General features: G+C 38.1%; 1 protein-coding gene across 4 annotated transcripts in view; it reads left to right on the forward strand.

Moving 5' to 3' along the window:
• Positions 1–27900, forward strand: part of STRBP (spermatid perinuclear RNA binding protein) — a 132927-nt gene that overhangs the window by 101362 nt on the left and 3665 nt on the right. For 2 of the 4 annotated variants that reach the window (XM_070430722.1, XM_070430721.1), the window contains exons 11-18: positions 3061–3153; positions 3837–4036; positions 11574–11732; positions 15971–16105; positions 16299–16439; positions 19505–19628; positions 24604–24648; positions 27221–27841. In XM_070430722.1, coding sequence (XP_070286823.1) covers positions 3061–3153; positions 3837–4036; positions 11574–11732; positions 15971–16105; positions 16299–16439; positions 19505–19628; positions 24604–24648; positions 27221–27297 — 974 coding nt within the window. In that variant the 3' untranslated portion in view covers positions 27298–27841. Of the gene's footprint in view, positions 1–3060; positions 3154–3836; positions 4037–11573; positions 11733–15970; positions 16106–16298; positions 16440–19504; positions 19629–24603; positions 24649–27220; positions 27842–27900 lie in introns of those variants that run through there. The other 2 variants (XM_070430723.1, XM_070430724.1) reach the window with 1 other exon arrangement.

Genomic DNA, 27900 nt, shown 5'->3' on the forward strand with positions numbered 1-27900 from the left:
GCTGCAAATCCTACAGGTATTTTTGTCATCAATTTAAGAATAGACGAAACAAGTATACAAGACGAGAGTGGATGGGAGATTTGGAAGGAGTTGACCTCAGTGAATGTACCTCAGTCAGATTGAGGACGTTTTTAGCAAAGGCCAGCTTAGGAGTACCCTAATTAAGTGAATAACAATGTACCTACCTATATAGTTTAAGTTTAAAATATTTGGCTCTCAAAAGAAATTTCAGTCGTTGTACTGTTGATATTCGGCTCTGTTGACTAATGAGTTTGCCGACCACTGCCCTGGAAGAAATGTGGCCCTAATGCAGGGCTTCCTTCATCTCCCAGATCTAACTAACTCCATAGTCTTTACTGTCTGGGAACATATTTTATTCTACATTTTGTCCAGTTTTTCTAATTACTCACATCAGGAAGGCTTTTTAAATTTACTTTCTTATACTGGAAGTGGAACTTCGATATTTTGTAGAAGTTCCTCTGATGAATTAGTGGCAGCTTGGGTTCAGAACTACTGCCTCTCCTCATCTTCTGCTGTCCTCTCCTCCTGGGTCAGGTGACTCCAACCACTCAGGCCTTTATGCTGTTTCCTAGCATGTTCCTGCCCTTTGTACTTGGCTGTTTTCCTTGCTTGGGGCTCATTCCCTAATAGTGAATAGCTCATTCTTATTTTCCTTAAGTCTTCATCAAAAGGTCACACCTATCAGCAATACCTTTTTGATCTTTCTGATGAGCACTAAAAACAAAACAGCAACACCTCCTCCCCTTTAAGCCTCTTATTTTTTTTTCATTGTGTTCAAAACTATAGGACATGCTGTAATTCCTTTCCACCACCTTGCATAAACTTTTTATTTTTTGCATAAATTCTTTGAGACATTGTTTTGTTCTCTTGTCCGGCATCTAAAATTATCCTGCACATAGAAAATTCTCAGTTAATATTTGTTACTGAATGAATACATACATGAAATTATAATGAGGATGATAGAAGTACATGCTTTAAGGGTGATGATTAAATAAGTTAATACATGTAAGATATTAAAAACAGTGCCAGGCATATAGTAAGCGCACTCATATTATTTTTAAAAATTATTGCCTCTCAAATGATCACTTCTCATTTCTAGATATTATATAGATTGAAAATGACATGCGTTTTATAAAACAAGCCCATTTCTACCCCCTCCCCCACCCCTATTACTATTATGGTTAGCCCCAGATTTACAGCTGTTCTACAAGGGCTGGGACGGGAGAAGGAAGCTTAATCCATGGAACTTCGTAGCCGGAGGATTTAGAGATGAGATCTAGGCTTTTCAGCATTTGTGATTTCTGCACAATCAGCAGCTTTTAATGTAACTTAGTGAACAGTTGAGTGATTGAGTAGACTGTGTTCCCTTTGAACTTTTCTCTCTTAAAGAGGGGACATTCCGGGAGACTGGCACATAGGGGTTTTTTTGTGGTTTTTCTTTTAATATATCTTATTGATTTTTTTTACAGAGAGGAAGGGAGAGGGATAGAGAGTTAGAATCATCGATGAGAGAGAAACATCGATCAGCTGCCTCCTGCACACCCCCCACTGGGGATGTGCCCACAACCAAGGTACATGCCCTTGACCAGAATCGAACCCGGGACCCTTGAGTCCGCAGTGGCACATAGGGTTTTATATTATGCAGATGAAATACAATACTAAGCAGATAAGCAGATAGTGCCTTCTGTAGAAGAGAACATCGAGATTTATAGACCTGAGCAGTAAGCATTGACTCAAGCAAGTGTGAAGTCAGTGTTTGCCCCAAGAGACAACAAATCTTGATGATTAAAGAATATGTAGTTAATGTTAGTATACTTACAAGGTCTCATTAGAAGTATCTGGAAATCCTGTGGCATGAATCTCTTGAGTATAACTTCCCTTTAGGAAAAACCCATAACCAGTTTTTTGTTTTTTTTTGTTTTTTTTTTTAAATATATTTTATTGATTTTTTACAGAGAGGAAGGGAGAGAGATAGAGAGTTAGAAACATCGATGAGAGAGAAACATCGATCAGCTGCCTCCTGCACACCTCCTACTGGGGATGTGCCCGCAACCAAGGTACATGCCCTTGACCGGAATCGAACCTGGGACCTTTCAGTCCGCAGGCCGATGCTCTATCCACTGAGCCAAACCGGTTTTGGCACATAACCAGTTTTTAAGTTGAAGAGACAGAGTTCTTTAAAATACTTGGAGAGGTTGATGAGCTTTTCTCTGATTGGTTTTAACCTGGACAGCAAAGCCTTTGCCTGACAGCGTTACAAACTAGCTGCTTTACCCAAGAAATTGCATATCATTTAGTTTTGGTTCATACCCATTATGATGTTTCTAAGTCTTGTGATAGTTTTAAAGATACAAGACAAGGGCAAAATATCTTTGACCTTCATTAGAGCACTAAGAAAACATGTGAAATAGCCAATGACACACTACCACATGGGACGCTTTATATTTCTGATACCATAGAAACTCTTAGAAAGTTGAGATGAGAAAAAAGCTGAAGAAAACTTCATGGAAAAGATGAACTGTAAATAAAATCTTAAGTAGGGTTTGACTCGACAGGCCGAAGAATATTTTGTAATGTGAGAAACAATCAGATTTCCAAAAGCCTAAGATTTAACATGTGAGCTTTAAAAATTTATACAAAGTAATAAATGTTAAGTTATAGAAATACTTGAGAAGACATAAGTAAAAATAAATCCTAATACCAGAGAACACTACCTTTAACATTTTGATATATATCTTCCCAGACCTATTTCTGTCCATGCATAAACAGATGTGAATATATACATAGGTGTTTGTATTTGTATATATGAATGAATGGGAAAATAAATATTTATAAAAAGGGATAAATTGTTTCATAAAGATTTACTTTAAAAGTTTTTGCTATTACAAAATGATAAATACAGTAATTTAATTGTTCAATGAAAGAGTACTATGGTCTTTGTGATTCCTAAGGTTTCCCTTTCTGAACATAGTATATACATTTGGTAGAGGAAATAGAATCATTGTTTTGACTGATAATGAATCTCTTGTAATTGTTTAGGTGCTGGATCTTCAGCTTTGAAAAGGCCATTTGAAGATGGATTAGGAGATGATAAAGATCCCAATAAGAAGATGAAACGGAACTTAAGGAAAAGTATGTAAAATCTTTATTCTTATAGATGTTAACTAGAAAAGACTCATAGTCTCAGGAAATGAAAATTTTCATAGTGAAGAATTTGATTGATTTGAATTGGGGTTTTTAGAATAGATCTTCACTGAGAGATTGATGATTAAATAACTTCTTTTGTTTCCAAGTTTCATTGCCTTGAACAGCAATTTTCAACCTTTTTCATCTCATGGCACACATAAATAATTATTAAAATTCTGTAGCACACCAAAAGATATATATTTTTCTGATATGACCAAAAAAAGGGATAATTTTGATTCATTCACACCGGACAGCTATTGTGTTGGCTGTCGTTTTTCTATTTGACAATCTAAGGGAAAAACAGGTCAGTGCCCCTGACTAAATAGTTAGGTATTGCATGCTTTAAAAATTCTTGTGGCACACTGGTTGAAAATCACTGGTTTAGGGTATATTAATTTTGCCAAACAAAAATTAATGTATAGCTATAGTAGTGCATATTATTTTTACAGTGATGTTAGCATAATAATTTAAGGAGTAATTTTATAATCATATGAAGTTATTTGTATATTTTTTTTAATTCTTCTTTTAAAAACTGATGAATTTATAGTGATCACTTGGAACCTACAGATGCATAGATTAAAGCAAAATGGTTTAATATCTGATCTCTCTCTCTTTTTTTTTTTTAACAGTTCTGGATAGTAAAGCAATAGATCTTATGAATGCGCTAATGAGGCTAAATCAGATCAGGCCTGGGCTTCAGTATAAGCTCTTATCTCAGTCTGGCCCTGTCCATGCCCCAGTCTTCACAATGTCTGTAGATGTGGATGGTACAACATATGAAGCCTCAGGACCATCCAAGAAAACAGCAAAGCTTCATGTAGCAGTGAAGGTACTGTATGTCTTTTACTTACTAGTGCTTTGCTATTTTATGTTGTAAATAAGGTGTTTATTTTCCTATAGTAAATTAACAGAACTTTTTTTAGATTTTAATAATATAAAGAGTTTTGTGATCTCTGGTCACAAAATTCTTTTTTGGTTGTAAAATATGTTTTGATTATACAAAATTTGGAAAACACAGAAGAAAAAGAAATAAAAATGTTAGTTGCATATTTCTGAGACAGATGATTAATATTTATATGTTTTATTTATCCAATTTTACCCTCTGATTTTCTTCATTTAACATGTCATGAATGTTTTCCCATGTATTAAAAGCTTCATAAATAATATTTAATGGTTGTTTGAGTTAACATGATACGGATGTAATATTATTTGTTTAAACATTTCTTTATCACGGGATATTTGCTATTTGCAGATTTTTTCTGTCATAAATTTGATCATTGTCTTTGTGCCTGGTGCCTTTTCTGTGTTTCAGAGGATTTACATAGGTAATATGGTACAGGATTGAACCAATTAGTCATTCATGTAGGTTTGTAGAAAGTTCCTAAATATTGGAATCCCTCTAAGAGCACATTTGACCTTTTGTAGACATATGTGAAAATGTCAAAGGCTATGTAGACTGAAAAGTTTTTCACTTAAAAGTTCTGTTATGTAACAATCTGGCATAAGATATAAATGGTCTGTTTTCATGATCATTCCATTTTGCAAGAAGTATTAATGTAGATGCAGATATTACCCTAGAACGAAGGATACAGCAGGGAGCAAAGTCTTTATCCTCCTGAAGCTTGCATTCTAGTGTGATACGTTGGGGAGACAGACCACAGATACATAAGTGAGTAAGTTACATGTCAGGTAATAATAAGAACAATGCAGAAAAGTAAGAACTAAGCTTTAATAATATAAAATGATATTAAGTTCTGTCTTATTTATAAAAGGGGTACTTCAGGTGTGATGAAATAGGCAGAAGAAGAAAGCCAAGAATGAGGGAAAAGGTGAAGCCAGGAATAAGGCTAAAAATACAGTTTGATAATTTAGCTATAATGTATGCTGAGAATGAGTCACAAATATAGACCTAGGTTCTCTGGCATCTGACACAAAAGCAGGTGAAATCTTGATCCACTGTCTATGACATAAGAATGACAGTTGATTATGAGAGGCACAGTTGTTCTGGTATAAAAATCAGGTGGGCATTCTCCTTGGGTAGGCCTTTGTAAGAAGGAATAGCATGATATCTTTTAAAAGATGCCTATGGTGCAGAGATACAGTTTGTGGTTGTTTTGTAGTAACCTTTAATACTGTATAAACTAGAGGCTTCATAGCAAATTGCAATTCAGTAAAATTTGGGCGAGTTAGTAGAGTGGTAAATTTTGCAATATGACAAGATTTAGATGCTATGTGTTCTCATAATAACCATTAACATTTTGGTATGTATTTTTCCAAATCCCCCCCAACTTACAATTTCAAAATCCAAAAAGCACTAAAAATGAAAAATACTTTTCTAAGTTTGATGCAAACTCACTTGATGGGAAAACTTGACTAGAATTGATGTGTGGCTATTTTTAGTCTTTATGATTCCATTTAATGTGAATATTTTATCTATTTCTTTGCCCAAACATGGGGTAGCACCTGAAATACCACTGGAGATTTAGAAAATATATGGTAAATATATTGTAGTCGCTTTCTAAACTCTGAAAAGTTATACATTCTCAAAACAATCTGGCCCCAAGGGTTTTAGGTAAAGAATGATGGGAACGCCCTAACCGGTTTGGCTCGGTGGGTAGAGCATTGGCCTGTGGACTGAAAGTTCCCAGGTTCAATTCCGGCCAAGGACGTGTACCTTGGTTGTGGGCACATCCCCAGTAGGAGGTGTGCAGGAGGCAGCTGATTGATGTTCCTCTCTCATTGATGTTTCTAACTCTCTATCCCTCTCCCTTCTGCTCTGTGAAAACTCAATAAAATATATTAAAAAAAAAAAAAAGAATGATGGGAACTACAAAATATATACTTAAAATAGGATCATGTTTTCTTTGTTCATCTAAAAATATATTGAGGTTTTTTAATAGTTATCACAAAGATTGTTCTCATTTTTACTGAAAACCTAATATTTCATTACCACTATTCTACTGCAGTGTCACTAATCCTTTTTTAAACTTATATGCTTTCTGTTGATTACATCTTTTTGAACTAGTATGATTCTCCCTTAAGATGTATTCTACAGGTAGAATTACCAGGTCAAGAAGAAAGCCCATTTGAATGATCTGTTAATTCATTAAATATGTATTGAGATTTCTATTAATGTCAGGCATATATTTCCAAATTGTCATCCATAAGGTTATACCACGTTACAAGTTCTGTATTAGAGAGTTTTATATCCAGCATGTGTTTGTGAAAGTAGGTTCCACTTGATAAAATTCCTTGCATTTCTTACTCACTAAGTTTGGTGTAGGTTTCTGTACCTGTTAAGACAAATCACACCATAGAATCAAAACAAGAAGAAACCAATTTTTGCCACAAGAGCCTGGCTGCTCAGCAACAGGAAGCCTACAGTGGCCAATCTTCCCTTTCCTCCTCCAGTTATTTCTCCTTGGAGCCCCTCACAAATAACACCTGTAGGGACAAAAGCAGCCATATTTCATGGAAAGAATCTTATTCATTATGGAAAAAAGATCAGTTAGAAGGGGACACGAAGTGAAGGCTCTTTGGAGAGGTTCTGGGAGCTATCAGCTCTCTATGAGACAGAAGGCATGAATGGGACTTTGTTTTGAGTAGAGAGCTGTGGGGTAGAATGTGTTTTTATGTGTTTTTACTCTTGGCCTCTAGTCTTTTAGGGTGTCATCTTTCTCAGTCTCAACCCCCTATCATGAGAAAAAAAAGGCATGATTACACTGGACTTCCCAGTTACCTTATTTCCAGGACTCATCTTGTGAATTTCAGCTTATTTGATGTGTTTATTAGGTTGGATTTGTTAGCTAGACATTTGAAATCCACCTTTCTTTGGTATAGCAAATTTTTGGCCTTAATTTTCATTTCAAACAAACTTTCATTCCAGAAGTCTGAGGACTCTTCACTGTTTTATTTTTATAGCATATACCAGTTAATCTTTTTTTTTAAATTTTATTTTATTGTTTAAAGTATTACAAATAGTAGTACATATGTCTCCTTTTTTTCCCCATTGACCTTCCCCGGGCCTCCCCTACCCCCCCGGCACATGCCCTCACCCCAGTTAATAATCTTTGAATGATGTAAAATTACTTAACTTGAAATTTTTTGTCAGTTGAGCTGCATTGCAAGTATTCTGTATCCTTTGATATTATTTGTCAGTTATATAAACAATTTATGAATGTATTGAAATAAGTTACTATAATAACAGGTAAATAAACGACTTTGACATCTGAGAAAAGGGCAGAGAAATTGTGCTAAGTAATGTACATGAGGCTATTTTAACTGTCTGTTTTAAATGGGGGGAAACTGCATGTCTCTATCTAGTTTTTATTGGAATAAACCAAATTTACTTGTGACTCTGGCTTTTGACTTGCAGCTTGTTAGCTAGTGTTAATTCCAGGCTAGTAACTGTTCTCTCAGGGATGTGATTTCTCGGGAAGAACATATTCATTCTCAGGACTCAATGGAGCATGCATTTTCCTCAGAAAGCATTGATGAGGTTGTAACCAAATGATATGAGTGTGTGCTCAGTGTCAAGAACTACCTGACTACTTTTAGAACTCAAGATGTTAAAAAAAGGGGTTCTTGGCTTTATTCCCAGTTAATACAAGGAATTTATTTGTGATTTCAAGTGTTCAACAGAATGCCAGATTTTCCATATGAATTGGGTGAATTGATTTCAAGTTCTCTTGTACAGAGTTCTTAGGCCCTTTTTTGTTTAGTGATACTACCTTATCTATATGGCTAGTCCGTCATATCAGATGGCATTGTTTATAAAGGCTGGGCTGCCAGGCTGCTCATTTGTGTGATTATCTGAATAGTATATTTTTATTTATGGTCTTTTTAAAGCCAACTTTATTGAGATATAATTTATATGCAGGAAAGCTAATTATTTACTGAGATTATGGTTTTTGGCAAATGTTTATAAGCGTGTAACTACCACCTCCGTCAAGATATAAAATATTTTGTCTCACCCAGAAAGTCCTCTCATGTCTCATAGTAGTGAGTCTCCCTCGCCACATCGCTAGCCCCTGGCATCCTCTAATCAGTGTTCAGAATAGTTGTTTTGAGAGACACCTGTTAGGTATAGCTGGGATTGTAAAGAAATACAATGTGCTTTTACGTTCCAGCAACTTAAAACATTAGTCGAAAGCTAAAGCAAATACAGGGATCTTTAGGAACCGCTCTCTTTATTTTCTGATATAAACCTTTAAATTAGTAACTGACAGTGCCATATCAACCTGTTTAAAAGAGGCTTATACAAGTGCTGGTGAACATACTTCTCTCGTAAACTGAAAAGCAGTGTCATCTGGAAGGAGGTTTTAAAAGGCACGCCTGTGTGTGTGTGTGTGTGTGTGTGTGTGTGTGTGTGTGTGTGTGTACTCACATACAGAGCTCTGAAAACCTTATTTTATAAAAGATAAGAAATGCCGGGCATTGACTGGAACTTTAGAAGAATGAACATTGGAGGAAGCCAAGCCATAACCAGTTCTTGTGAGGAAGGGGTGGAAATACAAACCTGAAATTGTTCCTGGTTCACTTCTTATAGAGACTAAACCTAAAGACTGAATGCTTCCTTTCAGGGCTCACTTATGGTTTTAGTTAAAAGCAAAGAGGCCAATAGGAGAAAGGTTCAGATGTTATTTTGTAATTGACTGGAAAATTGGTTTCAAGGTAAAGAAAGCTTCTTGATGGCCTTTTTGTGCTAATTTCTCCTAATGGGTTGAAGCATAGAATTTAGAGGTCAACTAATCAGTCTTCCAGTCTTACAAATTGGAAAATTGAGGACCAGAGGAGAAATTCAGGACTAGACACTCCTGTCTTTTCTTTTCTAGTCCAATGTACGGTTTTACGTTTCCCCTCACCTCATTGGTTGAACTTGGCTATTTTCTCTATCTCTTACCTCCAAATTAAATGAACCAGGAGCAACCTCAGGTTTTCATTTCCATCATCCTTTATTTAAACCTAATTACTCTGTGGAGGCTTTTCCCATTTTTTTTTTTTTATTTTTTATTTTTTATTTATTTTTTATTTTTCGCTTAAAGTATTACAAAGGGTATTACATAAGTGTCCTTTTTCCCCCCCGCCCTTGACAAACCCCTACCCTCCCTTACCCCCCAGTGTCTTATGTCCATTAGTTATGCTTATATGCATGCATACAAGTCCTTCGGTTGATCTCTTACTCCCCTCCCTCCTGCCCCCCAACTCTCTCTGGCCTTCCCACTGCAGTTTGACAATCAGTTTGAGGCAGCTCTGCCTCTGTATCTATTATTGTTCAAAAGTTTGTAATGGTCTTTAATATCCATGAATGAGTGAGATCATGTGGTATTTTTGCTTCATTGACTGGCTTGTTTCACTTAGCATAATGCTCTCCAGTTCCATCCATGATGTTGCAAATGGTAGGAGTTCCTTCTTTTTAACAGCAGCATAGTATTCCATCGTGTAGATGTACCACAGTTTTCTAATCCATTCATCTACTGATGGGCACTTAGGCTGTTTCCAGATCTTAGCTATGGTGAATTGTGCTGCTATGAACATCTGGGTGCATATATCCTTTCTGATTGGTGTTTCTGGTTTCTTGGGATATATTCCTAGAAGTGGGATCACAGGGTCAAATGGGAGTTCCATTTCCAATTTTTTGAGGAACCTCCATACTGCCTTCCATAGTGGCTGCACCAGTCTGCATTCCCACCAGCAGTGCACAAGTGTTCCTTTTTCTCCACATCCTCTCCAGCACTTGTCGTTTGTTGATTTGTTGATGATGGCCATTCTGACAGGTGTGAGATGGTACCTCATTGTTGTTTTGATTTGCATCTCTCGGATGATTAGTGACTTTGAGCATGTTTTCATATGTCTCTTGGCTTTCTGAATGTCCTCTTTTGAAAGGTGTCTATTTAGATCCTTTGCCCATTTTTTGATTGGATTGTTTATCTTCTTTTTGTTAAGTTGTATGAGTTCCCTATAAATTTTGGAGATTAAGCCCTTATCAGATATGACGTTGGCAAATATGTTTTCCCACGAGGTGGGTTTTCTTGTTGTTTTGTTGATGGTTTCTTTTGCTGTGCAGAAGCTTTTTATTTTGATGTAGTCCCATTTGTTCATTTTCTCTTTAGTTTCAACTGCCCTAGGAGCTGTATCAGTGAAGAAATTGTTTTGGCATATGTCTGAGATTTTGTTGCCTTTGTATTCCTCTAGAATTTTTATGGTTTCCTGTCGTACATTTAAGTCCTTTATCCATTTTGAGTTTATTCTTGTGTATGGTGTAAGTTGGTGGTCTAGTTTCATTTTCTTGCATATGTCTGTCCCATTTTCCCAACACCATTTATTGAAGAGACTATCTTGGCTCCATTGTATGTTCATGCCTCCTTTGTCAAAAATTAATTGAGCATATTGGTTCGGGCTAATTTCTGGACTCTCTATTCTATTCCACTGATCTATATGTCTGTTCTTGTGCCAGTACCAGGCAGTTTTGAGAACAGTGGCTTTGTAATACAGCTTGATATCTGGCATTGAGATCCCACCTACTTTGTTCTTTCTCAGGATCGTTGCAGCTATTCGGGGTCTTTTTTTATTCCAGATGAATTTTTGGAGAGTTCGTTCTAGATCTTTGAAGAAGGCCATTGGTATTTTAATGGGAAGTGCGTTGAATGTATAGATTGCTTTGGGTAGTATGGACATTTTAATGATGTTGATTCTACCAATCCAAGAACATGGTATGTTCTTCCATCTGTTTATGTCTTCCTCTATCTCTTTTTTCAACGTCCTGTAGTTTTCTGAGTAGAGGTCTTTAACCTCTTTAGTTAAGTTTATTCCTAGGTATCTTAATTTTTTTGGTGCGATGGTAAATGGGATTGTTTTTCTGATCTCCCTTTCTGAAAGTTCACTATTGGTGTATAGAAATGCCTCAGATTTCTTGGGGTTAATTTTGTATCCTGCTACATTGCCAAATTCATGTATTAAGTCTAGTAGCTTTTTGATGGAGTCTCTAGGGTTTTGTATGTATAATATCATGTCATCTGCAAATAAGGACAGTTTTACTTCCTCTTTTCCAATTTGGATGCCTTTTATTTCTTCTTCTTGCCTAATTGCAATGGCTAATACTTCCAGTACTATGTTGAACAGGAGTGGTGAGAGTGGGCATCTCTGTCTTGTTCCTGTTCTTAGGGGGGCTTTTCCCATTTTTATGGTGATACCCTGGTAGGTAAAACCAAGGATCTGTATATGTATTTAGTACCATCTTGCTTTTCCTACAAGGTATTTAATAGATTCAAATGTTATGGATTTGAAATTCTTGTCTTTAATATTTCATCTATTCTCTGTGGTTTCTGTTGTTTGAATAACACTGAATCTTAATGTAATTTGTACAGGTATTGCAGGCAATGGGATACCCAACAGGCTTTGATGCAGATATTGAATGTATGAGTTCCGATGAAAAATCAGATAATGAAAGCAAAAATGAAACAGTGTCTTCAAACTCAAGCAATAATACTGGAAATTCTACAACTGAAACCTCCAGTACCTTAGAGGTATATTTATACATTATTTTCCTTAGGAAAAAAAAATTCATTATAGAAAACTTGAGAACTATGGAAAAATATAAATAAAAATCAAAAGTATATAGCCCTAACTGGTTTGGCTAAGCGGATAGAGCGTTGGCCTGCAGACTCAAGGGTCCCAGGTTCGATTCTGGTCAAGGGCATGTACCTTGGTTGCAGGCACATCCCCAGTGGGGAGTGTGCAGGAGGCAGCTGATCGATGTTTCTCTCTCATCGATGTTTCTAACTCTCTATCCCTCTCCCTTCCTCTCTGTAAAAATCAATAAAATATATATATATAAAAAAATCAAATCAAATCAAATCAAAAGTATATATAAATGGATATATTCCAAAGGCAGGTATTATTAATATTTTGGTTTATTTTCATCCAGCCTTTTTAAATAACATTTTAATTTTTTTTAAATTCTCACTTGATACTTTTCCCTTTTTTTTTTTTTTTTTTTAAGAGAGAGTGGAAGGGAGGGAGGGGGAGAGAGACAGAAAGAAACATCAATGTGAGAGAGAAATATCAATGTGAGACAGACACATGAATTGGTTGCCTACCGCACACATCCCAACTGAGGAAGGCATTTAACCTGTCACCCAGGTACGTGCCCTTGCCCGGGAATTGTACCCTCAACCCTTTGGTGTGCAGGCTGACACTAATTATTGAGCAACACTGGCCAGGGCTCTATAAGTATTTTTATGAGGACATTTTTATGCAGTTTTACATCTTGTTTTTTCCCCCACTTAATTCTAAAAATATCTGTAAAAAGCCCTGGCTGGTTTGGCTCAGCTGGTTTTAGCATTGTCCTGTGTACCAAAAACTTAGTGGTTGGATCCTGGTCAGGCATAGCCTGAGTTGCAGGTTCCATCCCCGATGGGGCACGTACAGGAAACAACCGATTGATGTTTCTCTCATACATCCATGTTTCTCTCTTTCCTTTCCCCTCTCTCTCTAAAAAAAAAAATCAGTAAAAACATATCCTCAGATGAGGATTGAAATTTTTTAAAAAATCTGTGAATATACTGTGTACTGCACAACGTGTTTAGCAGTCCCCTTTTGCTGCATTTCCCAAGTATATTAACTATAACTGTAGAGCAGAGAAACAGAAGATCTAGTGGAAGAAATATAGGATTACTTGAACTTGTGCTAAGCTGAAGCAGTGGGTCATCATTGAGTTGGAACAGCTCTGAGAAAGGCATATAGCTTGACCTATTATGTTCCTTAGACTCTAGGAAATCCTGGACTGTGAGCTTATTACAACAGAATGGGGCAGAATCCAAGCAATATATTCACAGCATATTTGGGAATTCATGGAGCCCTTGTTTATTGCATTCTACTTAAGGAAAATTGGCTTTCAAGTAACAGCAGTAGCTTACATTAGCATTTAAAAATTGTCATTTCTAAGAATGCGTATTTATTAAGGACTAAACTCTTCTTAGTACCTGCTTACTACCAGTTGCTGAAGACATGTGTCCAGAGCCTCAAGATGCCCTCAGGCTAGAAGGGCAAAAGACATGTTTATAACTAATTATACTGTAATGTGATAAAGCTCTGTGATTGCAAAATGAATATAATGATGTAAAATCTCCAAGTAGGAAATGATTGAAACTTATACACATGTGAAATCAAAGGAAGTAAAATGTGAGCTAGGTTTTAGATGATGTGTAGGATTTTTTAGAGAAGAGATAGAAAGAAGGCGTTCTAGGTCAGAGGACTAGTAGGTATAGAGGAGTTGTGAAAGGAAATGTTTAGAAGTACCAGGTGGGTCAGTAAGGAGGGCCTGATAGGGACTGAAGCCTGTAAAAACCATGTTGAGGATAGTAGACATGGTACCTGGCTTCTGAGAAGACTAGTCAGTCATTCACAAGTGGTAGTCATAGGCAGAGCAAGATGTTTTGCTGGCAGCTTTTGAAATTCTAAGAAGAGAAAGAGCTCATTAATTATGAGGCTCAGACCTTTAAGTTGGGAGGCAATTAGGAAGGAAGAGTGCAGTGCGGCTGCACTAATAGCAGTCACGAGTATATGGAGCTTTTGGTAGTGAATACATCACTGCTTTGTTTCTGTGTGATGTAATAAGGGGGGGGGGGCGACACAAAGCCCTATTCTTCATTGAAGTAGGAGTAACTGATTAGAATGCAAATATTTTTATATCTTGACTTATTTTTATAAAAGTGATTTCAGATTTGGGAAGCAGAATGAGATTACCATAGACTAGTTTTTTAAAAAATTATTACCTTTTAAAGCTGGACACTGGAAATGTAGATTATAAAAGCTCTTCAAAAAGCATATTTATTACAAAAGACTCAGAAATATTTATTTTAACTTGTCTTTAAAAAGAGTTCAATGTTTCACTTCTACAGCATCAACCACTTACCAAATCAGCAAGAATCTTGCTGTCCATTAGGTTTATATGCATAATAATTATTTTGGGCATTCATTTCTTTTTCAGCATTTTTTTTTTAAATTGATTTCAGAGAGGAGGGAGAGGGGGAGAGAGAGAGAGAAACATCAATGATGAGAGAGAATCATTGATTGGTTGCCTCCTGCATGCCCCCTACTAGGGATCTAGCCCACAACCTAGGCATGTGCCCTTGACTGGAATCGAACTCGGGACCCTTCAGTCCGCAGGCTGACACTCTATTCATTGAGCCAAACCAGATAGGTCTTTTTCAGCATTTCTTGAGCAGTTTCTGTGGTGGAATTAAAGACATGATCTCTAACCTCAAAAAGTCCTCAATCTTTGGGTCTTCCTCAAAATCATAGTTGTAGAATTTTGCGGTTTGTTTTACTTTTGGTGCTAACTTCACAATTTGAGCCTTCACACTCTTACGAGAATTACTTTTCTTCCCTTGACTCTTACCTTTTTTAAATTTAGTTCTTTCTACCATTCCTAGAGTAATTTTTTACAACGCAAATCTAATTATGAACTTGCCCAGATGAAAGTCTTTTAGTCTTTCCACTGTCCATGATACAGGCAAAGCCTGTGTGCCTGATACACAGTGATTATGATCTGGCTCCAATAGGGGTGTTTGCAGTGTGAGGTTCTGCCTTATTCTTCTCACCCCTTCATTCAGCCAACTGAACCTCCTGCTGTTACTTCTGTCCAGAATGCCTTTCTCCTTTGTTTCCTCCTCAGGATGGTCTGGCACTTAGCTCCCTTTTATGAGTAGGTTCACATGGTCACTTCCAGGGAAGTTATCCTGATGGCCCTAGAAAGTGATTCTTTCTATTGGGTTTCCATAACTTACATCTCTTCTGTAATATACATTGTTTTACAGTGATTATATCTGTCCCTCCCACTGCACTATAGCTCCTTGCGGACAGGGAATGACAACCTTTATTGTTATTTTAAAATTTCAGAATCCATAGTTTATAGCCCATTGTTTTATTTTGTTTTTACTTTAGGTACCCTTAAATCTCTCTAGAGATTCTGAAAGGTGTGAATGGGCATTTTCTTCCAATCTCCTAAACTGAGTTATTTTTTCCTAATCCTAACGATGAAAAAACAGTGAACACTCATTTGAATCTCAACAGTTCTATCCACTTTGTTAGTAATTTAGATTATTATTCTTGGACCATGAACACCACAGATCAGACTCAAGAGTGCCATGTACAGTAGGTCCTCGAGTTACGTCGGGGATCCGTTCCCACGGCGCGACGTAAGGCGATTTTCACCATAAGTTGGAACCCACCTGCATAAACACCTACGTCACTCACATGGAGCACATACACAGCAGTAATTAAGTGAAACAGTAAAAAAAAAAAAAAAATTTAAAGAAAGATAACAATTCCTGACCTTTACTTGTGGTAAATAAATAATAAAAAACATAAAGCACATATGTACATAAGTCAAAATGACGGAATTTTTTTTTTTTAATAAATGGGAGATGGTGACGTAACCACGAAACGACGTATGTCGAGTCTGACGTAACCTGAGGACTGCCTGTAATGGCAAGATTACATTACTCTTGAATACTCTTCTATTGGGACAGCCCTGCTTCAAAATCAGGGTGTGCAGATGACTGCCTGACTGGGATGTTCACTGCTTGTAGGGTTTTCACACCTTTATAGATACTTTGTCATTTGTATATGGAGGTTCTCATGCACTAGCTCCTGAATGCTTTAAAATACAATTTTGAGCCTCTGTTTCAACAGAGACAGTATAATTGTATAATAAGAAATTTAATACTTTGAAATCTTGCTTGCTTGAACCTCCTTCTAGGTAAGAACTCAGGGCCCTATTCTCACAGCAAGTGGCAAAAATCCTGTAATGGAGCTCAATGAAAAAAGAAGAGGTCTGAAGTATGAACTCATCTCGGAGACTGGTGGAAGCCATGACAAGCGCTTTGTGATGGAGGTGTGTATCTAGATACAAGCCAACCTGTTTTGCCCTCAGACACGTAGGACATCCTGAGCTTATACATAAATAGACTGAGTCTATTCTTGTGGCACTATTTGACTTCTGGTGTTTTCTGTGTTATGATCCATTTAAATTAAACTACATAGAGGAATTGCATGGGCTAACTTCAGAGTGTCATTCTTGATTTTAGGTAGAAGTAGACGGACAGAAATTCAGAGGTGCAGGTCCAAATAAGAAAGTGGCAAAGGCGAGTGCAGCATTAGCTGCTCTGGAGAAGCTGTTTTCTGGACCCAATGCAGCAAATAATAAGAAAAAGAAGATTATCCCTCAGGTATGAGTTGAGCATTAATAACTTTGAAAAATATTTCCAGAATTAAGTTTCCTTTTCTGCTTTTGTGCCCTGTTAGCTTTTTAAAAAAGTATTTGTTTTTCTTGGATTTAGCAATCTTTTCTTTGGGTTAGGTTATTAATAATATAAATGTGTCAGTAGGTCCCTGTTCCGTTTTCTTTGGGTTAGGTTATTAATAATATAAATGTGTCAGTAGGTCCCTGTAATGGCAAGATTACATTACTCTTGAATACTCTTCTATTGGGACAGCCCTGCTTCAAATTATATATTGAAAAGAGAATGTTAGCATTATTTGGGGGCTTCAGGTCTCTCTTGATGAGGTGGAGTGTTAAGGGATTTGGACTTGAATGAGATGTTAGCATTTGTCTGGTTTAGGGAAGCTGCCAAGAGGACTTGGGCTTACTTTCATCAGTCTGCAGATGCTTTTCCATTTCCTTTTCAGTTTTGAATTTTTGCAGCATTTATTTTGGGTTTTCTGTTGGAGATGACACAGTAGAACTTGACCCTGTGTTGCTGCTTCTGTTGATTGGGAATGTCAGTGCTGCAAAGGTCTGGAATTAACAAGATATTTGGAAAAGATGGCGTCCTAATTCCATGCTTTTGGATAACAGATTCTTCTAACCATTTTCTTTTTAATGCATTCAAAAATATTTTCTAGACATATACCATGTGGATGGTTGTGAGGGAAAAAGATACAGAAATAAATATAAGACACATTCCTTCGTGGAGAGTACTTGTGTAATAATATCTGAATATATTAGGTGATAGGAAAAAGCAATTAAAATAATTAGATTAATAGAAGGAAGCTTGGGTTATTTAAGATTGTGTGTTAAACAGTTTCTTTTACATATGCTAAGTCTATTATAGGACGGTAGAATTGATCTCATTTTATCGATGAGGAAACAGGCCACTAAGAAATTAAGATACTTTGTGTAGCAACATAGCTGATTGATGGTAGAAGTTCCTTTTAAAACCAGGGTCTTCTCCTTCCAAAGACATGGGCATTCTACTGTTGCATATAACATCTTAAAAACTTGTTTTGTGTTAAACTTATTTTATTTACTATAATAAATTGCTTAAATTTTAGTATTTAAAATATAAACAAGTAAGACTAACTTTTACTGAGATTAAATTAAAAAATAAAGTTTAAATTGCAGAGGAAGAAGTGTAGAGAGAATAAGTGGATTTTCTTTTCCTAAATCTTATAGAATATGTTCTAAATTAGGAGAAAGATAATTGTTACCTTGTTTATTTTGGTGTCTTTTTCCTATGAATTGCATCTTGTAATTGGCCAGTTCATTTTTGTGCTTAAAAGCCTACTTGCAGAGACTTTTTAAGTAAGTTTAGTTTTAGTAGGAATGAGCTTAATTTGTGTGAGGTCACTCTGTTATTGCCAGATTGTTGCTTCCTGACTACTTTTGAATAAGCTGTGTTAAAAAAAAAAAAAAAAAAGTCTGCTTGAAGTTCACTCATTTTTAGAAATTTTCCATACTAGAAGCTATAAACCTCCTGTGTTCAGTGTGCTTGACAGCCAAGAAGCAGTCTGTTTTGGATGTGTGGGGTGATTTTTTTTTTTTCAGCCAAAAAAAAATGGCAGTTCTCTGTGTATGATATATTCAACCTTGAAACTGCCTCTTTCCAGTTATACTAGCAGAGAGGCTGACCTAAGAGGAGCAGAGGATGATGGTATTTCCTTGTGAGATAAATGTGTGTGTGCTCTGAGATACTGTTGGCTTTATCATACAGTGAGCTTTGAGGCTCTGTCCCCTTCCCCCTGCCTTATTTGTAGTAGGGAATATTAGTAGTTTCTAGCTTGAGTTTTTGTTGCATTATTTCACTACAAAATAAGTATAATATTTAATTTAAAACTAGATATCCTTTGATTGTTTTAAAAATTTTAGTTTTGGAAAGGGATGTTTTAGCGACCCATGTTTGCTGTTACTCCTTGATTTAGTCAACTTTTCAGAGTCTTATATCTATATTCGATACTGCTCTTTGTACTCTGAAGTAAGGAGAGCAAAAAGAGTATTATTTTACAATTACTAGGACAACTCTCCTAGAGAGAGATTATGGGACTTTATCAGACTCCATGGCATTTTAGAGCAAGAAAAGACTTTAGAGTTGGTATGTATATATGTATGTACTTATTTATTTAACTAGAGGCCCGGTGCACAAAATTCGTGCACTCGTGGGGAGGGGTTCCCCCCTCAGCCCAGCCTGTGCCCTCTCGCAGTCCGGAACCCCTTGGGGGATGTCTGATTACCACGGAGGTGGGAGAGGCTCCCGCCATCGCCTCTGCGCTCACCAGCCATGAGCCCAGCTTCTGGCTGAGCAGCGCTCCCCCTGTGGGAGCGCACTGACCACCAGGAGCCAGCTCCTGTGTTGAGCATCTGCCCCCTGGTGGTCAGTGCGTGTCATAGCAACTGGTTGTTCTGCCGTTGGCCGATTTGCATATTAGCCCTTTATTATATAGGAGGATGATTGGCGCACGCACCCCCCTCCCCCACACACACACACACACACACACACACTCCCGCAACAGAAGAGACAGGCTCAAGGAAATCACATGACCTTCCTGAGGTCTTAGTAACTTAGAGCAGAAACTGGATCCACATCTTTTGTCTTCTGTCTTAGTCCTTTTGTACAAAAACTCCATTCTGGTTTGCAGCTTGTTCTGGGTGGTTTGTTGTTGCAGTATTTTTTATCTGTGGCCGGAGAAGTCAATGGATTTCGATCAAGTGTCTATAATTACTCTAATCTGGCCTCAGTTGAGTTTGGATGTAATTTGATACTGAAATTTGTATGTAGGAAATGAACTCTTTGGGTAACCCTCAAGTGAAAAGAAGTGATTTGCATATTCTTATGTACTTAGCATATTATCTAGAACAACTCTGTAAGGCAGGTGTCATTTTCATTCTATAGATGATAAAGTGAAGGCTTAAGATCATAGACAACACACTGTCTCATCTACAGGCTCAAGTTTCTCAGAGATAATAGGATAATAGTTCTTATTTCTCTCAGTAATAAAAATGTGTTATTTTTAACAGGCAAAGGGTATTGTGAATACAGCTGTGTCTGCAGCAGTCCAGGCTGTTCGGGGCAGAGGAAGAGGAACTCTAACAAGGGGAGCTTTTGTTGGGGCTGCAGCTGCTCCTGGCTACATAGCTCCAGGTACAGTACAACCTGTAGGAGATCTGCCTCCTTTTTTGGAGGAATGGCGTCTCCTTTATTTTCTAGGATTATACGTGGTCTCTGGAAACATGACACGGGTATAGGATGGGTATGCACAGAAATTGAAAGGAGAATCTACAGAATGTCATGGGTTTTCTCACGTTATCTGCCGAGTGGCTAGAGGCTTCCTGGAGGGAGTGACAGATGAGCAGTGTTGCACATAGATGAAGGGATGTTTTCTGACAATGAGGAAGCTAAAAGATGTAGCACAGATTGAGGAGCAGAGTGTATTCAGTGGGATACCGAAGACAGAAAAATAGCTGCTAAGAGGTTATTTAATTGGGGTGAAGCCTGGTCATTATTAGCGTTTCCTTAACTCAGTGTTTGGGAACCATCACAGACTAAAGAAACAAAAAAAGAGAAAAAGGGGAACTTACTTACACCATGCTATATAGTCTTGCTTAGAGCTTACTATACACCAGATACTTTAAAAAAAAATTATTGATTGATTTTAGAGACAGAAAGGAAGGGGGATGGAGAGAAATATTAATTTGTTGTTCTACTTATTTATGCATTCATTGGTTGATTCTTGTATGTGCCCTGAATGGGGATCGAACCCACAACCTTGGTTTACACTCTAATCAACTAAGCTACCCAGCCAGGGCACCAGATACTTTCATATAAGTGATTTCACTTAATTGTTTCTAATCTTCACGTGTTTCCTCACATGGAAGTTATTTCCATTTTCCAGATGAGGAAACTAGGTTTAGGGAGATAAGGTGAAACAAAGAGTTGAATATAGAAGTTTGTAGTTCCAAAGTTTCTCTTTCCCATTTTACCACATGCCTTGAGATAGATGGATATGGTGCCATCTCCTTGCCTTCTGTTCTAATCCATATGTCATTTTAGTGGTAGATACACATGTCCCATTAAAATCAAGTTCTCTGCAATATTGAAAGTATGGAACTTTTAACTTGACAAGTAAACTGCTAGTAATTGTTGCTCAGGATGACTACAGATTGGGTTTTATGCAGTCATTTTTCAATCTAACACTCCTAAGTTTACATAGATGGTGGGTTTTTTCCAAAGAATTAGAATAGACTATTTGGGAAGTTGTATGGATGATGGGATTTGGTAATTCTACCTTCTGGAGGTTGATCCCAGTAGGGGCTGGAGACACCCCCATTGTTTCTTGCCTGGGCTACTAGTTTATAAAAACCTTAACTTGCCTTGGTCATATTTGTCATATACATAATAGTTCAGTTGCTCTAAAGATGAGACATAACTAATAAAATAATCACTGTTATAGACAGAGATGATTTGATGACGGAGAAGGACATGATGCTACAAGAAGATGTGGTAGAAAACTGCTCTCGTCTGTTGGGTCCCTGAAGAAATAACACCTGAACTGAGCTTTGAAGCATGAGTAGGAGTCAACTTTGGGGAGAGTGAGGGGTGTAAGTTTTACACAGAAGAGAGCATGTGCAGAGACCTTGTGGTCCTGGTGGTAGGGAACTTGGCTCAGTTGAAGGTTTGGAAGGTCAGGATGTAATGTGGAGATCCTTGGGGTGGGGTGGGAGTGAGTTGAGCTAAAGCTGGATGCTCAGGCCCAGTCCTGGAGGCAATGGTTTAGAATTTGTTCTTAGAATCATAAGTGCAGTGGTATGTCGTGAAGGATTCTAAGGAGTGAAATGACAAGATCAGATTTTATTTTTCAAGTTCACTCTATAGTGTGAAGAATAGATTGTAGGAACAGAAGTGGGCATGACAAGGCAAGTTAAGGTTTTTATAAACTAGTAGCCCAGGCAAGAAACAATAGGGGTGTTTCCAGTGGGTGTAAGGAAGTAAATGGGTGGCAGGAAGTGAACAGATTGAAGGATTCCTCAGAAGCAAAATTTATGGATTTAATATGGAGAATGAAAAAGAGTGAAGTTTCCAGGATATCTCCTAGGATTTTAAGCTGAAGGAATTAGACTGGATGACTGTGCCATTCAAGAAAACAGAGAACACTGAAAGATGCATGTTAGGGACATGGGAGAAAGGATAGTCATAGTTTGGTACATTCTGTGTACAAAATTAAGACATTCTTCTGTGCATCTCACTATTTCAACTGAAATTTAATTTTTTTTGGCCTGATTCAATGCATTGTTTAAAGGAAGCAACTTTCACTTAACAATAGGCAAGTTACTGAGATTAGCTTTCTTGCCTTTGATTACATGTTCCATTGGGACTTTATCCATTTGTGTCTGTGGTTGCTTAGTCTTGAACATTTACCTCCTGCTTGAGTGGTAAGCAGCCATCGTCTGTCTAGTGCAGGGGTCCTCAAACTACGGCCCGCGGGCCACATGCAAATACAAATATTGTATTTGTTCCCGTTTTGTTTTTTTACTTCAAATAAGATGTGCAGTGTGCATAGGAATTTGTTCATAGTTTTTTTTTAAACTATAGTCCAGCCCTCCAATGGTCTGAGGGACAGTGAACTGGCCCCCTGTTTAAAAAGTTTGAGGACCCCTGGTCTAGTGGCAGTAATTGTGAAGGGAAGCATTTAGGTCTGCTGTTAACCAGGCGTGTCTGCTCTGTAGCAACTTCTCTCTTATGTCGTCACATTGACCTCTCTGAAAGGCCTGTCTCCTGAAGTTGTTAAAAACGAAGTTCTCTTATAGCCTAGAGAAGATTCACATGAGGTTGGTTTAGAGCAGCCGTGGGCAAACTACGGCCCGCGGGCCGGATCCGGCCCGTTTGAAATGAATAAAACTAAAAAAAAAAAAAGACCGTACCCTTTTATGTAATGATGTTTACTTTGAATTTATATTAGTTCACACAAACACTCCATCCATGCTTTTGTTCCGGCCCTTCGGTCCAGTTTAAGAACCCATTGTGGCCCTCGAGTCAAAAAGTTTGCCCGCCCCTGGTTTAGAGTATGAATAGGTTATATGCCATTTGTGGAGAACATGCTGTGCAGCAGGGACTGTAGGTTAGTATTTTTACATATGTTATTTAATTACATTTCACTGCCAACTCAATTACTACAGTAGACTATGAGGTGCAGAGATGTTAAATAACAGGTACGGTTCAAAGTCACCTTGCTAGTGAGAGGTGAAGTCAGGATTAGAGCCCCAATGGTTTGTTCAGTGGCCAGCTAAGCAATCTAACCTCATTTCTCTCTAAGGAGGTTTTGGTAAAACCCTTGAAACTGTAGTCTTAGCCAAACAGCCGCCTTTTCCTGGATTTGATGCACAACTCACTTTTTTAAGCATTAATTTCTCTTTTGGCCTCTGATACTGTTCCTGCTGCTTATTTCAGCTGCATTGTGTCCTCTTAAAATAACGACTGAGCATCAAAGATTAAGAATAAGATTGAGACTAAGTTGTACTATCCCTAGTTTTATATGACTGAAGTGAAAAAAAATTTACCTTTCAGGAAATGTTTCAATTGGTCCCTAAAAGCAGTTTACTTGTTCAATGTACATTTGGGTGTTTTGTCTCAAACAGGAGATTTGGAACTGGTCATTCAAAGATGACCAAGACCTAGCGTCTGCCCTAGTGAATGCTTGGGGTCAGGTGGGAGTAGGAACAGACATTGAGTAAACACCATGCAATGTGATGCAAGCTGTAACATGAGTGGGCAAAGAAGTGGGAGACTTCACAGAGGAGGTGATATTTGGTCCTGATCTAAATGATGAGTTGCAGCTGGTCATTAGAGCAGTAGACAAAGGGGTTGTAATGTGAAAGTGCTTGCTTTGTTGTGGGTACAGTGTGAAGGGCCCATGCACCTTCCATGCCCTTGTCCTATTTTAGAAACCAATTTTTCCTAGAAACTTACCCAAGTGATTTAGTATTTATATTTTTTAAAGTTGTTTTACTGAAAGATTAAAGATAGGAGCTTCTATTAATATAATATTTCTAATCCCTACAACACTATAAAGTAGCTTGGAAGGTTTTCCATTTTAAAGATGAGAAAACGGCAACTCAGAATTATATGTCTAAGGACATGTAAGAAACTTGTGCCAGAACTAATTGGTTCAAAATCTTCTGTATTCTTTGTATTTGTTTTTATTGACAATATGAGCCTTTTTTCTTTTTTTAAATTTTCAACCTGAGGAAAGCACAGGTGAGAATAGCTTTTTTAAAAAATATATATTTTATTGATTTTTTTACAGAGAGGAAGGGAGAGGGATAGAGAGTTAGAAACATCGATGAGAGAGAAACATCGATCAGCTGCTTCCTGCACACTCCCTACCGGGGATGTGCCCGCAACCAAAGTACATACATACCCTTGACCGGAATCGAACCTGGGACCCTTCAGTCTGCAGGCTGATGCTCTATCCACTGAGCCATACTGGTTGGGGCTGAGCCTTTTTTCATAGGTACCAGATGCTAATGTCAATTGCACCACTATTTACTGAGAGATCCTTTACTGGGGCCAGGAATTCAGGCAGCAACAAGACATGGACCTTGCCGTCAAGCCCACAGCCTGACCTGTGTGCCCTCGTTAATGGCCGTTGAGGCTCCAGCCTGCTCTGTCACTGCTTTCTGGAAAGAGACTTGAACAGGTCTGTTCTCTAGCTCTGAGAATTGGTCATTTGAGTAGTTCTGAGTGTTCCTTTGTTCAACATATTATATTTAGCCAGTGGTTACTACATTCTGCTAGATCCAGGTGATGCAGAGTGTCTCTGCCTCCCCAGAGGGGAACAGAGAGAGCAAGTGGCTAATTATAATAGTGTGGTAAGCATAGTGAGGCAGAGACAGGCTGTTCTGTGGGTCAGGGGAGCCTGTGGACCATGCAGAAAGTTTTCACTCTCAGCAGGCCTGAAGGGATGGGTAGACTAGAGCCAGTCTGGGAATGGTTCTCATCCATCCAGCATCTGGACAAAGTCCTCAGAGCCCACAGTGCCGGGCCCAGTGGTACTTGTGAATTGGACCAATGCCAGCTGCCCTTTGTCCTGGACTGATCTGCTCTCTCTTCTTTGCACTAGGCTATGGAACACCATATGGTTACAGCACAGCTGCCCCTGCCTATGGTATGTACACCGTCTTACTGGTTTCTCCTATTAGCGACTCTGTCACAGCAATCCCAAGTACAGTTTGTATCTAGGGTTTCTTTCAATGAATTGGAGGATCTCAGACCTATTCATTCTAGTGACCCAACTTAAATTCCCTTTGAAAATGCCACAACCTTGTGGTTCTGGGTTTGGTTGGAGTTGCTCTTCTCTCGCTTTGCCTGATTGGAGGACTGCTTGTTTCTAATTGCCTGTTTCTGACCATACTGAAATTAAATATTTTAAGTAGTTCTTACAGCCAACTTATACTCCATTCAAAGGCTACTGAAGGGCCATACGCAGTTTCTAGCTTGGTTGCCTGCCAGTTATGTAGCTATACTTAAGCTTCTGGTTGGAAACTGAACTATGGGTGATTGAAGTTAGGGATAGGAAATGCTCACTTCAAATTTGTAGCCATCATCCCTTTCCAGAAATCTGCTTTAGAAGTGGAGTAAACAGGTTCTAGAGAGGTGATGGGCATCACCAGCAGTGTTCCCTAAGTGTTTGCTGCAGAATGTCTGTAGTACATGTCAGAAAATCACAGGAGTGTCCCCTCTCCCTCCAAAAATAAAAAGTAAAAGCAAATGCAGAAGTGAACCTCAGTGGCCCTTTGGATAACTTTTGAATGAGGTTTATGTGGCAATGGAGGCAATAGGTTTGGAGTCAGTGATATGCTCTTAGACATTTTTGCTAACTCAGGTGCTACATGTTCTAGAATCAACCATCTTCAGGGTGTTTGTCATTGAGAGAAGAAGGGAGCAAGTGTGTATGCTTGTGTGTGAGAGAGAGAGAGAGAGAGAGAGAGAGAGAGAGAGAGAGAGTGTGTGTGTGTGTGTGTGTGTGTGTGCGCGCGTGCGCACGCGTGTGCAGCCCCTGCTGGGCACGCACGTTCACAAATGGGGAAGACCCTGAGTGTAATGGCGGCTTGGGCTTTTGTTCTCTACGTGAGCCCCGAGGCCTTTCATTATACTTTTTCTCTTCATGCATCAGCTTTTCCATTTTTGTTTGGATGAAAATTATGGGTCCTTAAGACTGCTAAATTGAAGCTTCATCTGGTTTCATAACTGTAGAAATAAGTAGAAAGTGAACAGTTTGACCTCTTTCCCATTAAGGTAGACAATTATATCCTGGAAGATGTGGAGAAGCTGCAAGGGTCAAATGTGTGGGGTGAGTTTCTCCAAGGCAAAGTGCAGAGGCTGGAGTTACTTCCCTTACCCGAGTGTCCCCTCTGGCACACTCTGGTTAGGTCAAGGCTCCCCAGATTCCCTTGTTCTCAGATTTGGGTGAGTAGGAAGTGGAGATTAATTCAAGAGTGTGCTTTCACCCAGAATTGCCTCTGAAGTCAAACTGTCCAGCTTCTGGATATCCTGACTACTGCCCCCTTCCTGTGAGTCAGGTCTGCTCAGTGTATCGGACACATCTGACTCACTAGCCTCACTGCAAGGTGTCTGAGCGACAGAGCATCTGCCTCCTAGGGCAGGTCTCCTTCTGTGTCTTTCTTTTGGTCTCAGTCAGTCTCACATTCTTTGTAAGGTTTGCTAGAGCTCTGTTTTTCCCTTTAAAGTAGTTTTATATCTAGGCTCTAAGCTGCATTCACATTTTTCCTCAGTATTTTTAATTTTTCTTTCTCGTTCCTCCCTTTTCTCTAACATTGTACTTTCACCCTGTGGCATCTGAGCCCCACAGCAGAAGGCTCTTCTCCTCCATGTGCCATATAACTGACTTCCAAAGCTGGTGAAATTTGATGCCCCCATTTTTCACATAAAAGATTTGTTTTTAAATGTTACTGTGATGCCAACCTACTAAAATGATGCTTTATTTTGGCTGTAAGGTAAATATGTCTTTTGGCCTTTGTAAAGCTGTTGCATGTGGGGTAATTTCCCTCTGATCATCTGGTGCTCTCGAATACCTGCTGTTGCTGCTTTGTGATTTCTCCATAGGTTAAAGATTAGAATAGAAATAGGAGCAGATTTCAAATCATGCTTGAGTATGCAGAAGTTTGTGAGGCCACAAGAACTCATTAATTACAAAATTAAGAAAACAATTATTAATCTTTCCAGATTTGCCATGCCAATATTGGCACTAGCCATGAACAAGATAAGCCCCTGGTCCCGACTCCACTTGGAGCTGTCTTTCTGGGGGAGCTCAGGCCTGCAGAGAACGATGTGCTTTGGATGTTGACGATCTGTGTTTCTCCTGTAAAACATGATTTGCCAAATGGAGAACCAATATGGATTTCTAGAATCACTTTAGAATATTAATCAATGGCATTGCCTTTGATCTTTAGCATTCATGACAGCTCATTCATATGAAATTGCTTTCTGAATATCATTCTTCCTGTGATTTAGCCATCTTAATTTAAAGTGGAGAATATTATCAAAGTATTAAGAGCAATTTCAAAATTGAGAGATTTGTGGGCCTCTTCCAAAATGGTGATGTTGACTGACTAATCTGGAAAAGGTTAATGATAATAATTGTAAGATTTTTTTTAACCTGGAACTTTTATTGGATTATCAAACTTATTTGGAGTCCTTTCCGTTTCTTTTCTCTGTAGGTTTACCCAAGAGAATGGTTCTGTTACCCGTTATGAAATTCCCAACATATCCTGTTCCCCACTACTCATTCTTTTAGCAAATGACAGAAGCTAATTCCTATTGAACAACAATACAGTACGATACAGAATGTTAGAAACAAAGCCTTTTTATCCTGCTTTCTTCGAACACATACTTGATCAAAATTATTTGTAAAGAACATCTTTCCTACTTTTTGATTTTAACAAATGCAAATTTAGTTCTCTAAAACTTGAAAACAAACAAAAAAAAAGAAACTAGTTCTGTGAAACGGTACCTCATTTCTGGAAAATAACTTATACCAGCCCTTCTGTTGTAGGGAAATAAGTCTAGCCGTTCAAAGTTTAAGAGGAGTATCAGATTATGTAAAATTAAATTTGTGAAGGATGTATAGTCTCAAACACTGATCACAAATAAACTGCTTTGTTGTACCCCAGAGTACTGCCTGGTTCCTGACATAGCCACTGATTCTAGCTGATGGACATGTATCTGCCCCAGGGCACTTTAAGTTGGGCTGTAGTAATTTTTTTTAATACAATAGACTTTTCATTTTACTTTGTAAATATTGAAGTGTGTAATTAAAGCCAATAAAATATGGGTTTGAATATTGTTTTAGCTTATTATTTTTGATATGTTTTGGTATAAAATTATAAGGAATTGAAAA

This window comes from Myotis yumanensis, unplaced genomic scaffold (genome assembly GCF_028538775.1).
Source record: "Myotis yumanensis isolate MYYU_CA2020_CCGP unplaced genomic scaffold, mMyoYum1.0.hap1 SCAF_12, whole genome shotgun sequence".
Taxonomy (NCBI): domain Eukaryota; kingdom Metazoa; phylum Chordata; class Mammalia; order Chiroptera; family Vespertilionidae; genus Myotis; species Myotis yumanensis.